Source organism: Coregonus lavaretus, assembly GCF_964263955.1.
Source record: "Coregonus lavaretus genome assembly, chromosome: 31".
Taxonomy (NCBI): Eukaryota; Metazoa; Chordata; class Actinopteri; order Salmoniformes; family Salmonidae; genus Coregonus; species Coregonus lavaretus.
In genome coordinates this window covers 10,829,718-10,846,022 of record NC_140018.1, presented here as the reverse complement: position 1 = coordinate 10,846,022, position 16,305 = coordinate 10,829,718, and the positions used below count along the sequence as shown (strand labels likewise).

Genomic DNA, 16,305 nt, shown 5'->3' with positions numbered 1-16,305 from the left:
ATTAACAGGTGTGCATTGTTAAAAGTTAATTTGTGGAATTTCTTTGCTTCTTAATGCGTTTGAGCCAATCAGTTGTGTTGTGACAAGGTAGGGGGGGGGGTATACAGAAGATAGCCCTATTTGGTAAAATACCATGTCCATATTATGGCAAGAACAGCTCAAATAAGCAAAGAGAAACGACAGTCCATCATTACTTTCAGACATGAAGATCGGTCAATACGGAACATTTCAAGAACTTTGAACGTTTCTTCAAGTGCAGTCGCAAAAACCATCAAGCGCTATGATGAAACTGGCTCTCATGAGGACCGCCACAGGAATGGAAGACCCAGAGTTACGTCTGCTGCAGAGGATGTTCATTAGAGTTACCAGCCTCAGAAATTTCAGCCCAAATAAATGCAACATCAACTGTTCAGAGGGGACTGTGTGAATCCGGCCTTCATGGTCGAATTGCTGCAGAAACCACTACTAAAGGACACCAATAAGAAGAAGAGACCTGCTTGGACCAAGAAACATGAGCAATGGACATTAGACCGGTTGAAATGTGTCCTTTGGTCTGGAGTCCAAATTGGAGATATTTGGTTCCAACCACCGTGGCTTTGTAAGACACGGTGTGGGTGAAGGGATGATCTCCGCATGTGTAGTTCCCACCGTAAAGCATGGATGAGGAGGTGTTATTGTGTGGGGGTGCTTTTCTGGTGACACTGATTTATTTAGAATTCAAGGCACACTTAACCAGCATGGCTACCACAGCGATACGCCATCCCATCTGGTTTGGGCTTAGTGGGACTATAATTTTATTTTCAACAGGACAATGACCCAACACACCTCCAGGCTGTGTAAGGGCTATTTTACCAAGAAGGAGTGTGATGGAGTGCTGCATCAGATGACCTGGCCTCCACAATCCCCCGACCTCCACAATCCCCCGACCTCAACCCAATTGAGATGGTTTGGGATGAGTCGGACGGTAGAGTGAAGGAAAAGCAGCATATGTGGGAACTCCTTCAAGACTGTTGGAAAAGCATTCCAGGTGAAGTTGGTTGAGAGAATGCCAAGAGTGTGCAAAGCTGTCAAGGCAAAGGGGGGCTATTTGAAGAATCTCAAATAGAAAATATATTTATTCTTTGGTTCCTACATGATTCCATGTGTTCTTTTATAGTTTTGATGTCTTCACTATTATTCTACAATGTAGAAAATAGTACAAATAAAGAAAAACCCTTGAATGAGTAGGTGTGTCCAAACTTTTGACTGGTACTGTATATCTCTCTATCTATCCTATGATTTCTCATAATTATAAGTTGATAAATATGGCAATGGTAAAGTGACTATGACGTGCTGAGTTAACACATCTTTCCAAAATGTACTGTGCTCTCCTCCACATGCATCTAACAACTGAAAACTGTTGCCTTGCCCAACAACATGGCCGACACAAAGAAACAGACTGGCACCAAGCTGATTAACACCCACTGATAATAGAGCTTGACATGCAACATCCTTAGAAACCATGAGCTCCTGAGCTGGGAAACTCTTGTGAAATACCTTGGAGGCAGGTCTTGTCTTAATGATACTACAAGCTCTGTCTGTCTGCTTGTCATATGTTTCCTTGTCCTGTTGTACTCTCATTGTCTGCTTGTCATCTTAATTGTTTTTAATAACCTTCCCAGGGACTGCAGTTTAAAATTAGCCGGCTTGATAAAAACGGGCACTTAATGTGCACTGTCCCTGTAAAACTACATTTAATAAAGTAAAGTAAATTGACGTACTGATGTGATGAGAAAGCTGTAGATATTTGGAGGGACACATATTGTGGTTCTGTGTAGCTCAGTCGGTAGAGCATGGTACTTGCAACGCCAAGGGTCATGGATAAAAGCGTCTGCTAAATGGCATATATTATTATAATATTATTATCTGCCTGAGACCATGGCCCTATTAAAATACATTTTAAAATGAAGCATACTTGTGTACTCGTTTCCTTGATGTAATCTGTAAACTTTAAACCCAATTTTATGAAATTCTGCTACTTTTGGTTTGGTTGAGGCTTTCAATTTGGTTCGCTGTAATACAATTTATTGCCATGAGAGTGTTTAACACTCATTTTTTTTGTTGTTGTTTTGTTACATTGCCAATTTAGCAGCGTTCCAGGAACCAGACTTCGTTGTGTCGGTGTGCGGCTGCGGGGCTGGTATAGCCGGCAACGATGAAGGACTCGCTCACACACAGCTCTGGAGAGTCCAGCACCTCGCCCAGGGCATGGATCTCCCCTAGGATAGAGGTCTCAGTAGTGGGCCCGCTGAACGACCTGGCAGGGGGAGAGATTCATCCATCTCTGTAAGGTTACACTGTTAATGCAAAGTTATTATAAATCATTACATCATCAAATTGCAATAATGTGTATCCATGTATTATAATAGAAACACTTATTTTGTAAATATACACTGAGTGTACAAAACATTAAGGACACCTGCTCTTTCCATGACAAACTGATCAGGTGAATCCAGGTGAAAGCTGTGATCCCTTATTGATGTCACTTGTTAAATCCACTTTTAAAAAAATCAGTGTAGATTAAGGGGAGGAGACAGGTTAAAGAATGATTCTTAAACCTCGAGACAATTGAGACATGGATTGTGTATGTGTGCCATTCAGAGGGTGAATGGGCAAGACAAAATAGCCTTTGAATGGGGTATGGTAGTAGGTGTCAGACGCACTGGTTTGTGTCAACTGCAACGCTGCTGGGTTTTTCATGCTCAACAGTTTCCCATGCTCAACAGTTTTCCATGTGTATCAAGAATGGTCCACCACCCAAAGGACATCCAGCCAACTTAACACACCGGTAGGAAGCATTGGAGTCAACATGGGCCAGCATCCCTGTGGAACGCTTTCGACACCTTGTAGAGTCCATGCCCCAACGAATTGAGGCTGTTCTGCAACTCAATATTGGGAAGGTGTTCTTAATGTGTTGTAGACTCAGTGTACACTATGTAACCAAATGCATGTGGACACGTGCTAGTTGAACATCTCATTCCAAAATCATGGGCATTAATATGGAGTTGGTCCCCCCTTTGCTGCTATAACAGCCACTCTTCTGGGAAGGCTTTCCACTAGATGTTGGAACATTACTGCGGGACTTGCTTCCATTCAGCTACAACAGCATTAGTGAGGTTGGGCACTGATGTTAGCCAATTAGGCCTGGCTTGCAGTCGGCGTTCCAATTAATCCCAAAGGTGTTTGATGGGGTTGAGGTCAGGGCTCTGTGCAGGCCAGTCAAGTTCTTCCACACCTATCTTGACAAACCATTTCTGTATGGACCTCGCTTTGTGCAGGAAAGGGCCTTCCCCAAACGGTTGCCATAAAGTTGGAAGCACAGAATTGTCTAGAATGTCATTGTATGCTATAGTGTTAAGATTTCCCTTCACTGGAATTAAGGGGCCTAGCCTGAACCATGAAAAACAGCTCCAGACCCTTATTCCTCCTCCACCAAACTTTACAGTTGGCACTATGCACTCGGGCAGGTAGCGTTCTCCTGTCATCCGCCAAAACCAGATTCGTCAGTCGGACTGCCAGCTGGTGAAGCGTGATTCTTCACGTCAGAGAACGCGTTTCCACTGCTCCAGAGTCCAATGGCGGCGAGCTTTACACCACTCCAGCCGATGCTAGGCTTGTGTGCGGCTGCTCGGCCATGAAAACCCATTTCATGAAGCTCCTGACAAACAGTTATTGTGCTGACGTTAATTCCAGAGGCATTTGGAACTCGGTAGTGAGTGTTGCAACCGAGGACAGACGATTTTTACGCACTACGTGCTTCAGCACTAGGCAGTCCTGTTCTGTGAGCTTGTGTGGCCTACCACTTTGCGGATGAGACATTGTTGCTCCTAGACGTTTCCACTTCACAATAACAGCAGTTACAGTTGACCAGGGCAGCTCTAGCAGGGCAGACATTTTACGAACTGACTTGTTGGAAAGGTGGCATCTTATGACGGTACCACGTTGAAAGTCACTGAGCTCTTCAGTAAGGCCATTCTACTGCCAATGTTTATCTATGGAGATTGCATGGCTGTGTGCTCGATTTTATACACCTGTCAGCAACGGGTGGGCTGAAATAGCCAAATACACTAATTTGAAGGGGTGTCCACATACTTTTGTATTTAGTGTATGTCTAATAAAGTACAAATCTAATAAATAACACTAACATTAATAATGCTAACAATAAAGTAAAAAAACAACAATTTATAATAATGCAAATGTCTACATAGCTCTCATGTCTCCTTAGCGAAATAGGACAGGACCCCTCCTCACCTGCTGTAGACCACGGTGGCAGGCCATGTCTCCATGGTGATGTCAGGGTCAAAGGGCATGGGGGGGTGGTCCTGGTGCTGGGACGGTAGGTAGTAGGCCACTGTCACATCTCTGGACAGGCTGGAGCGGGAGTCATCAGTCCTCACCACTGTCACAATGGGAAGGGTCATACCCAGGTAGTTACCTGGCACACACAGAGGGAGGGAGGAGGATCCAAACAGAGGTTAAAAGGGATACTTCGGGATTTGGGCATTTTCCTCAGAGTCAGATTAACTTGTGGATACCATTTTTATGTCTCTACGTGCAGTTTGAAGGAAGTTGCTAACTAGCGCAATTGCTAACTAGCGTTACCCATAGACTTCCAGTCATTGTGCTAACGCTAGTTAGTACTGGCCGCAAAACAACCTCCAACTTCCTTCTTACTGGACACAAAGACATAAAAATGGTATCCACGTGCTAATCTAACTCTGGGGAATTAGGGCTGTCCCCAACCCCAAAAAATATTGGTTGACCAGAGTCGTCTGTTCTTTCGACCAATCGATTGGTCAATAAATAGACACATCCTATGTGTTTTAATCAAATCAACTATATGCACTGAGCTTGTCTGATGCTTTAAGCGAACTGTTTGATGAAATAATTAAAGACACACAAATGACTAGAGGGAGTCCGACCGCAATTTATTTGATTTTGCTGGGCCTGGCTCAGGTTTGCTGTGCTGTGGTTAAAAAAAAACAGCGAGTGACTGTGACTAGCACCCGTTGTCTCTCTCTCCTCCCTGCTGCAGCGACCACCACAGAACATCAACAGTGTGTATCGCGCTGTCCATGTTGCTGAAGCTGCAACATAATTACAGCCATTTCTGACTGAAAAGTTGTGTTATCGAAATCCCTCATATTTTTTGGAAAAACATTCCCTATTTCCACAACCCTTGCTCTCTTTACGTAACACATGTATGCAACGTGACCAATAGGGCCTGACCTACAGCATATCATAATCACGTCAACAAACTGGTTATAACAAATTCTGAACACGGTAACACATGACAGCAAAATGGATGCAGAGGACGTGACAAATAAACTCGAAACGGGGGAATGTTTACTGGTTGCTCAGGAGGTAAAGGGGAAGTCGGATGTGTGGAATAAATTTGACTAGTTGTGGAAAATACTGGAGATCAATAAAAATAAGGTAAGGAGCAAGCGCTACGTGCATATTATGTGTGCCAAACAGGTGTAAACAATGTAAACACAAAATTAATTATAAGCGTACCAGTCTGTTGTAACGTTTTCTTGTACAGCCTTTATTACAGCAAAGACTAAAAACAGTCGCATTAATTCGTGAATGCAATTTCCGAAATGGAACATTTTATTACTCAAGGTCGCTTTGTTATTTTATTTAAAAATGCTTCATTGCATTTCAAATCATGAATGACTCCTACGCTGTGTGATGACATGAACAAATAAAATGATTGATTGATACAGTAGCGCATTCGGAAAGTATTCAGTCCTTTTGACTTATTCTACATTTTGTTATGTTACAGCCTTATTCTAAAATAGATTAAATTGTTTTTTTCCCTCTCATCAATCGAAACACAACACCCCATAATGACAATGCAAAAACAGGTTTTTAGAATTGTTTCTAAAAAATATCAATTTTAGAATAAGGCTGTAACGTAGCAAAATGTGAAAAAGTCAAGCGGTCTGACTCCTTTCCGAATGCACTGTAAGTATTGAAATCTAGGCCAAAGTCAGTTACGGTATTAAGACTAAACAGGGTGCGCTCTTAGGCCTACAGCTCGATCGTGGTTATACAAGGCTGCTATTGTAAGCCTACTAATGATAATGACATTACTTATTATTATAATGATCATCACAATAATAATAATAATAATAATAACAACAACGAGAGCAAGGAAAAAGGAGGGTAAGTGACCCACGGGTTGTTATGGCAACTGATGCATAAGTATTCACCCCCCTTGGACTTCTTCACATTTTATTGTGTTACAAAGTAGAATTAAAATTGATTTAAGTAAAAAAATATAGATATTTTTTATTTTTTTTACAACAAAATAGTCTGTCAGTGGAAGAAAAATTTGATCATTTTTAAAAGATTCATACAAATAAAATATAGTCGTTGCCTAAGTATTCAGCTCCCTGAGTCCATACATGATAGAAACACCTCTAAGAGTTTTGCACTCCTGGATTGTGCAATATTTGCCTATTATTCTTTTCAAAATTCTTCAAGCTCTGTCAAGATGTTGGGGATCATGGCTAGAGAGCAATGTTCAAGTCTTGCCATAGTATTTCAAGCAGATTTAAGTCAAAACTATAACCTGGCCACTTAGGAACATTCACTGTCCTCTTGGTAAGCAACTCTAGCGTAGATTTCACCTTGTGTTACAGGTTATTGTCCTGCTGAAAGGTGATTTCCCCTCCCAGTGTCTGGTGTAAAGCAGACTGAAGCAGGTTTTGCGCTACGATTTTGACTTTGCTTAGCCCTATCCCATTCATTCTTATCCTGAAAACTCCCCAGTATTTGCTGATGTCAAGCATACCCATACCATGATGCAGCCACCACCATGGTTGAAAATAAGGAAGCAGTTACTCAGTGATGCGTTTGCCCCAAACATAGGGCTTTGCATTTAGGCCAAAAAGTGTATTCCTTTGGCATGTTTTTTTGCAGTATTACTTTAGTGCCTTGTTGCATACAAGATGCTTGTTTTGGATATTTGTGTTGTTCTTTTCACTGTCATTTAGGTAATTATTGTGGAGTCACTACAATGTTGTTGATCCATCCTCAGGTTCTTCCATCACAGCCATTTAACTCTGTAACTGTTTTAAAATCACCAATGGCCTCATGGTAACATCCCTGAGCAGTTTCCTTCCTGTCCTGCAGCTCAGTTCAGAAGGACGACTGTATCTTGAGATGTCTGGGTGGTTTAATACATATTATAAACTGGGTGGTTCGAGCCCTGAATGCTGATTGGCTGATATCCGTGGTATATCAGACCGTATACCACGGGTATGACAAAACATTTATTTTTTACTGCTCCAATTACATTGGTAACCAGTTTATAATAGCAATAAGGCACCTCGGGAGTTTGTGATATATGGCCAATATACCATGGCTTAGGGCTGTGTCCAGACACTCTGCGCTGCGTCATGCTTAAGAACAGCCCTTAGCCGTAGTATATTGGCCATATACCACACCCCCTCGGGCCTTATTGCTTAAATATAGAGCATCATTATTAACTAGACCATACTTAAAGAGATATTCAATTCATGATTTGTTATTGTTACCCATCTACTACCAACCCTTTATTTTATGAGGCTTTTGAAAATCTCCCTGGTCTTTGTAGTTGAATCTGTGCTTGAAATTCAATACTTGACTGAGGGACCTTACAGATGTATGTATGGAACACAGGAAGGGTTAGTCATTTAAAAATCATGTCAACCCCTATTATTTCACATTGAGTCCATGTAATTTTATGTGCGATTTGTTAAGCCACATTTTACTCCTGAACTAATTTAGGCTTGCCTAAACAAAGGGGCTGAATACTTATGCAATGACTATAATTTATTTACTTTTTTATTAAATCTTTAAAAATATTTTATTTTCTTCCACTTTGACAGAGTATTTAGTGTATATTTCTGACCAAAAATATGACAATTAAATCCCACTTTGTAACAATAAAATGTGAAGAATACTTTTGCAAGGCACTATATGTGGCCTACACAACTAAATGAACTACATGGATCCTTCTCTGCTACTCTCACTCACCTGTGGTATTCTGCTGGCAGATATATCGCATGAGCTTCATGAAGCCGGCACAGATGCTCTGCTCGTATGTGTCCTCTCGCACAGTGATACATGCCCAGCTGGCCTTCTTGTAGACTCTCTTCTCATACTGTACATTCCCACACTGCACAGGACAATGCATAGGGCAGAACAACGGATAAATGGACTCATAGTTAGAGGGTCGTTGAGAGAGAGGGACAGAGCGGGAGGAACAGGGAGAGGGACAGGAACAGAGAAAGAAGAGAGAAATGGAGAGAGAGCGGGAGAGAAAGAGAGAAATTACAGATAGACTAAGGGTTGCCCTTTTTCCTGGGTCAAGTGAACTGAGCAGTCGTGCTAGTTGAGCCTGTTCTGAGGTTGCCCCATTGGGCAGGTGATTTAAAGGTCCAATGCACCCGTTTAAAAAAAAAAAATCAAATAATTTCTGGGTAACAATTAAGTACCTTACTGTGATTGTTTTTAATTAAAATGGTCAAAAAGAAAAACTTCTTAGCAAAGAGCAATTTCTCAAGCAAGAATTTTGCTAGGACTGTCTGGGAGTTGTCTTAGTAGGGAGGGGAAAACTGAAAACGTGTTATTGGCAGAGAAGTTTGGAACTCTTTATTTTTGGTTTAACTAATTTAACACCTGGTGATTTCACCATGCAGGCCGAAACTCCATCCCACCAAAACAGGCTGACATTTCAGATGGTCTTTTCAAACAGCTCTTACAAAAAGGGCATTGTCATCATTTTCACAGTATTATTCCAACCTTATAGTGTGGAAATATATATAAAAACACAGGAAAATCACGTTTTTGACTGCACTGGGCCTTTAATTTTTGTTTTAAACAACCCAACTGCAAAGAATTCCAATAGCCTAAAGCTGATCTCTCTGGTTCCTCCCCATTTTTTTAAATGAAAGACAACAAATGTATGGCATTTATGCCAGTCGGGCAAGTTGAGCCTGCTCTGCGATTTTTCTTTACTGACAACAACCAAAATACTAAGAATTCCAGAGCTGATCTTTCTGGTTCCTCCCCTACGTGTAGGTGAAAGGCAGGCAATACTGTATATGGCATTTGTGCATGTAAATAGCTAATTTACACTTTCAGGCAAGTGTTCATAATCTTCGGGCAACCAAAAAAAATACTTTTGACTTGCCTGATGGGCAATTGCCTTTCAGACCTTAATGTCAATCCCTGGAATTGATCGATAAAGAAAGCAATAGAGATAGAGCGAGCTATATAAAGAGTGGTAGATATTCATATATCTATCTTCTTATCTAATTCAAATTAAAGAAAATGCTCAAAGGCTAGCATCAATACTCTTACTTTCAATTTTCCCTGTTTACTCAAACTCCATTAAATCAAGCTGAGAATATTAGATAGATAAAGCAACTGCCTGTCGGCCAGTCAATCTTTCCCTACTGGGTGATGGGGACAGAGGGAGCAATGAATGAGTACACAGGGGGCTAGATTAGCTTACATTCTCTTTGCATGTGACCAGTGTGAAGGGGACTTTCTCCCTGTCCGTTGTGTTCTTTGTGTCTGAGGTGAGCTGTTGGATGGGCTGGGCCATGTCTGGAAGGAAAGGGACAGAGGGGTTAGAGCCTGATGTCACGTGATGCCACCTACAAGAAAAAACGACCACACAAGACGGTGATCGGTTTCTCTTCCTCAGATGGCATACAGCACAATAATAATTATACTGCTGTGCTGTAGTACACTGGGGTTCTGTGTAAAGGAAACAGTTTTGATGAGAATAATATTATAACATAATAGAAAAATCAGTTTGAAAACAAGTAGACAATCTCAAAATAGATTTTGACTAGGCTAATAGAAGTGTATTGAGTGTTACATTTCTACAAAGTATCTTCTCAGTGAGTGATCTTAGACGAGTGACTGAAGTTTAGAAAGCAATGAGAGCCCTAAGGAAGCGCATCATAGGAACATTTAGCTAACGTGGGGCTGTTTCAGATGGACAGGTTTGCCACCATTTTGGGTGGCCTGTGCACTGCACAACACTGCAGAATCCACTGTACGCTCAAGTAGGACACAAATTAACTTTGGGGTCATTGTACACTGTAGAACAAGGGTGTCAAACGTCCGGCCCGCGGGCCGGATCAGGCCCGCAAACGGGTTTAATCCGGCCCGCGAGATGATTTTGTAAAGTATAAAAATGCGCTGCAATTTTTCAATAAAATAAACTGCTGTTCCAATTGCGTCCACTGGATGGCGCAATAGCAATTGTGTTAAGCAAGCAAACTGTTTATACCGGGGCAGAGCAAGTAGGTCAAGTCTGTGTTTACTCACAGCCGAGACATCAGTGACGCTGCAGTGAAAGCTAGCTACCTCATTGCTAATGAAATCGCAGTGGCTTCAAAACCATTTAGTGAGGGTGAATTTGTAAAAACATGCATGATGAAGGCAGCTGAGATTGTGTGCCCTGAAAAGCGTCAGGCTTTTGTAAATATCAGCCTGACAAGAAACACAGTTGCAGACAGGATTTCCGATCTTTCAGTGGATTTGGACAGCCAGTTGAAGCAAAAAGTAAAGTCATTTATTGCGTTTTCAGTTGCAATTGATGAAAGCACGGACATTACAGATGTTGCACAACTGGCCATTTTCATCCGCGGAGGTGATGACACATTGACCGTCACCGAGGAGTTCGTGGAGTTGGTGCCGATGACAGATACGACGCACTTGTCGGCGCGCTGGACAGGGTCGGAGTGGACTGGTCCCGCGCTGTCAGCCTGGCTACAGATGGTGCGCCCTCAATGATCGGGAAAAAAGCAGGCGTTGTGACAAAGTTCAGAGAAAAGTGCAATCTGCAAATGGAGGACGTGATTTTTTGACTTTTCACTGTATTTTGCACCAGGAGGCTTTGTGTTGCAAGTCATTAAAGATGGATAACGTCATGAAGGTGGTCATCCAAACTGTTAATTTCATCCGATCCAGAAGCCTGAATCACCGTCAGTTTGACAGCCTTCTCAGAGAGAAAGACCACATCTATGGCCTGCCATACCACACTGAGGTAAGATGGTTAAGCCGAGGTGCTGAGGCGTTTCTTTGATTTACGAGAAGAAATTGAACAGTGTTAGAATTCCATTCCAAAGAATGGATGCAGGACCTTGCATTTATGGTGGATGTTACAGAGCACCTGAATAACTTGAACAAACAGCTGCAAGGGCGCAACAAAGTTGTCACGCAGTATTATGACAGCATACGTTCTTTCAAGTTGAAGCTGTCATTGTGGGAGACGCAACTTGCCGGTGGTGATGGAGCTCACTTCCACTGTCTGAAAAATGTGTGCGCGACCCAACATGTGGCAGACATGAAGCGGTTCAAAGATAAAATAACGGGACTGTTACGGGAGTTTGAGCAACGCTTTCATATTTTTGGTGAACAGGAGAAAGACTTCAATGTTTTTTGCTCGCCATTCACCGTGAATCCCTCTGATCTGCCAGTCAGCATCCAACTTGAAATAATAGACTTGCAGTGTGACTCGGATTTGAAGGGCAAATTTGCCGCAGCTGGCTTGGACACATTTAATCAGAATCTCTTGCCAGGTTACCCCAACTTGACAGCCCTCGCTGCAAAACTGTTGTGCATGTTTGGAACCACATATCTTTGTGAGCAAGTTCTCTCTGTAATGAGCATAAATAAAACAAAGCTGCGCTCAAGGCTCACGCACAAGCACTTGAATCACATCCTGAAGTTGGCTGCCACTCAGGATGTGACGCCTGATATTGATGCGCTGGTGAAAGCTAAAAGATGCCAGGTATCAGGAGTCAAATAAACTATGCAACCCCACTTAAAGTGCTACATGAGACACCCTGATATAGTTCTGTGATCTGTGATATACTTCTGTGAATCACTGAGGCATTGTGTGTTTGTGTGTTCTTTGTCCTCAGAACTTTCAAATAACTTGAGGTGTTTTATGATTAATAGTGATGTTGTGCTTTTGGACACACTGTCCTCAGGCTCCAGCTTTATGTTTATATGTTTTTATGTTGATGTGCTATTGTTTTTAATTGATTTTATTTGTATATTTAACCTATTCTTGACTGTGGTTCTTGCACTTGTTTGGGGAACAGGATTTCATTCTTTTTATCTACATTTCTGCTTGAGAAATGACCCCCTGATATAGTTCTGTGATCTGTGAAACAGTTCTGTTAATCACTGAGGCATTGTGTGTTTGCGTTCTTTTTCTTTAGAATTTTCAAATAAACTTGATGTGTTTTATGATTAATAGTGATGTTGTGCTTGTACTATTTTGGACACACTGTCCTCAGGCTCCAGCTTTATGTTGATCGTATTAAAACAAAGAAAACAATCTGAAGTTGTTGTTTTTAAGTTATATATATATATATATATACACACACCATGATTTTTCCGGTCCGGCCCACTTGGGAATAGATTTTCCTCTATGTGGCCCCTGAGCTAAAATGAGTTTGACACCCCTGCTGTAGAACCCTGGCCTGTGACCAAATATGACACACAAATTAACTTTGAGGTAGTCTAATCAAGCACCATTCTCTCTCTGATCAACTAGCCTAAACTATGAAAGCTTTTGTTTGTTTTCCTCATGTGGCCTATGACCTACTTTCTGTACAGGAGGAAAACAGCTAGGCTATGATACCCATGTTGTACCCATCTGCACTAGAACCAAAACAATCTAGGCCCATTCAGCTGCTTAACTCCGAGATGTGGCTACAAACAAACTCACTCATAAATCTGATTATAACCTCCATTTTATGACTGAAAGGGCAAATAGGCTTGCATATCTAAAATGTTTAGATAAACTACCTAGCCTGTAGGCCTAGGTCTATTCCACAAAATAACATCTAGAGGTGTTAGCCTTATCAACGTGTAGGTGTTATATTCTCCTCCATCCTACAACAGGTTGAATAGCGCAGGCTAGTTTATCAGTCACGAGTTCTCTCACAGCCAACCATTTACTTTGATGTGGTCTATTTTTTCCTTCGAAAGCTGATTCTGAAAGGGTGAGTTGTCCCTTTTCCCTAGTGTTGTGAACAAAGTTCAGACCTGTGCAATTAACCTACATTTCCCATAACGACAATGTGAGTTCACACTCCATTATACCACATAATAACATGTGCCAGTACAAATGAGTATTTAGTAGGCTTGATGAGAAGTTGTGTTTATCTTGTGTTGCTGGTCCAAGTCATCTTCTGCCATAATGGGCCAGAAATTATTTAAAATCTAAATGGTTTACATGTAAATACAGACCTCACGTATGGCGTTTTTCCCCACCTACACACCACGCTGTCAAGGATAGTGGTTTAAGTTGTCGTTCGAATAAAACAGGAGTTTGTCTGTCTGCGAGGGGAGCAAGTCGTGATTAAAAAGTTTCATGTGCAAGACAACGTGTGCATGCTTGCATTTCGACCCTAGATCAACCTAAATCTACAACTTTCCCCCTCTTACCCTGGGGCACTTCAACATGATGTCCTCTGCCAATGTCCTGCCAGTAGTTTAACAGGCGATCCTGACCCTCTTCCTCCATAGCATTGTTTTCCTCATCTGGCCCTCCGTTGCTGCTGCGGAGGTCTGAATCGAAGTCATCCTCGTTGAAGGTATCCAAGTCCTCCAGCGTGATAGTGGGTCGCGATCCAGATTCGCCCACGCGACTGTCACCTCCTCCGCCACTCATGTGGCAGCCTCCTCCATTCATGGTTCTTTCTTGACAGAAGTGTCCAAAAACTACTGGCAACAGTCGCAGATCTCCAGCGGGGGGTTGAAGATTGTTGAAGTGATAACAGCAGGCTACAATGTTGCCGAGATTGCCGACCTAGTTAGCTTGAAAACTGGCTAGCAAGCCCAGAAAACTTTACAAACGAAACGAACGAATCATGACAACCACGGCATTAGGTCGACAGTGCCTGTCAAATACGTACGACTGATGTACAAAGTATAATATAGATACTTTAATTTCAAGTCTCTCTCTCTCTCTCTCTCTCTCTCTCTCTCTCTCTCTCTCTCTCTCTCTCTCTCTCTCTCTCTCTGATCACATGGCATACAGTGGGTCGTCACTAGTTACCACAGCTACAAATGGCTAAACCCCGCCTATTTCTAAATTTTCTCTTCTTAAAATCTGATTTCAACCCTAACCTTATCCACACTGCTAACCTTATGCCAAAAATGATCTGATAGGTTAAGAAAACATTTAAACGTATAAAAAATATACATGACTAACTTTGACATTACCTTTGTGTAAATATATTTGTGCAAAATACATTTTAAAATAAATTCTGTGCAAATTCAAGGGGTCAATAAAGTGTGCCTTCTGTTCAAAAAGTGTGCAAAGAGACTTCTCATTTATGAAGGATTCAGGTAGAAAACTAATCCAGATATTTTTGTCTATAACAGTTGAAATACAAGTTAATTGCTCAGTGTGTATTTTTTAAGTCCACTCTGTCAATCAATGCATCAATCTAATCACATTTCCCATTTCAGCTCATTCATTAATGTCCGGGCACCCACTGACATCCCTGAGTACCAGATAAACCCCCAGTATGATCTATTTGAATTGGGTCAGGGATCCACAGTACATGGCCATGAGGAGGGTTATATCAGACATTATGGAAGCTCATTCCTGCCACATTCTTTTTTTTACGTCGATACTATCATTTTTTTTAGATACTATCTCCAAATCTCGAGATACATAAATGTAAATTTCGAGATACCATATTTTTATTTATTTAAATGCTGCCGGGAATGGGCTTCCATAGTGATACCATTTTGTGGGTTACACAAACAAATAATTGTGGAAGTGACCCACAGGTTGTTATGGCAAGTATTCACCCCCTTGGATTTCTTCACATTTTATTGTGTTTCAAAGTGTGATTAAAATGGATTTGATTGTCATGTTTTGTCAACGATCTACACAAAATACTCAGTAATGTCAGTGAAAGAAAAAATCTATTTTTTCCCCCAAGATTAATTACAAATAAAATATTAATATACCTTGATTAGAAACAGTAAGTATTCACCCCCCTGAGTCAATACATGTTAGAAACACTTTTGGCAGCAATTACAGCTCTGAGTCTTCTTGGGTAAGTCTCTTAGAGCTTTGCACACCTGGATTGTACAATATTTGCCTATATTTGCCTATTATTAAGTTGGGGTTTCTTCTGACCTCACTTTTCTTGGACAATTAAGACAAGGGCTGTTTTCTCGTCTCCTAGCTCCCCTGCTGCCTCCACCGCATTGTTCTCAACACCAATATGCTGGCTAACTTTGCTATTATGTACAATTCAACAGCGCACCGATGCATTTCCAAACTGCAAACAGCGACCACTATCCAACGCGGGAGAAAGCGCATTTGTTATAAAATAATATTATTTTTATTTGTGTTGCACCATTGTTCTTACATAATATAACCATATACAATGTCTTAGACTGATGGACTGTGCCATCCCCACGGCCTCCACAATGGATCAGTCCACTCAGACAGGCGCGAATCAGACAGGTGTCTTGTACGCCATGATTACATTATTATGTTTTTGCTACTGCTCGCCTAAAGAAATCTTGGTCGACCAACAGCCTATCGACCAAACAATCGACCAGTCGACTAAATTGCGTCAGCCCTAGTAGAGTCATTACCAAAATCCCGAAGTATCCCTTTAAGGCAGTGGGTCATCAACCATGGTCCTTAATTTAAGAGCTACAAATTGGACTTACCAATTGTAAATATTAGCAAAGGTCACCCTTTCCATAATTATTAACTTGACCATGCTTAAAGAGATATTCAATGTCTGATTTGTTATTATTACCCATCTACCAATCACTGCCCTTCTTTATGAGGCTTTTGAAAAGCTCCCTGGTCTTTGTAGTTGAATCAATGCTTGAAATTCAATATTTGACTGAGGGACCTTACAGACGTTGTATGTATGGGGGAAAGAGGAATGGGTAATTATTCCAAAATTAAGTCAACCCCTATTATTTCACACAGAGTGAGTCCATGGAACTTATTATGCGATCTGTTAATCCTAACTTTACTCCTGAACATATTTATGCTGGCCTAAACAAAGGGGGTGAATACTTTGCAACCAGGGCCAACTCTAGCCTTTTGGGGGCCCTAAGCAAGATTTGTAACAAATGTTATAAAACATTTCATGCAATTCTACACATTTTTCCATTGGCAGAGATACATTTTTGCAGTTTTAAAGCAAGTGCTGCAGTTCTAACGGTAGCTAATGCCGTTGCGTACATATG

The 16,305-nt window shown here is 41.4% G+C and overlaps 1 protein-coding gene across 1 annotated transcript; it reads right to left on the bottom strand.

Moving 5' to 3' along the window:
* Positions 1-2,049: 2,049 nt before the first annotated feature.
* LOC311106651 (heme-binding protein 1-like) lies at positions 2,050-14,101 on the bottom strand. Its single transcript, XM_084149044.1, has 5 exons — positions 13,516-14,101; positions 9,551-9,645; positions 8,068-8,209; positions 4,291-4,474; positions 2,050-2,296 (listed from the first exon to the last, which is right to left on the bottom strand). The coding sequence occupies exons 1-5, from the start codon at positions 13,760-13,762 to the stop codon at positions 2,125-2,127; spliced, it is 840 nt and encodes a 279-aa protein (XP_084005170.1). The 5' UTR covers positions 13,763-14,101; the 3' UTR covers positions 2,050-2,124.
* Positions 14,102-16,305: the final 2,204 nt, after the last annotated feature.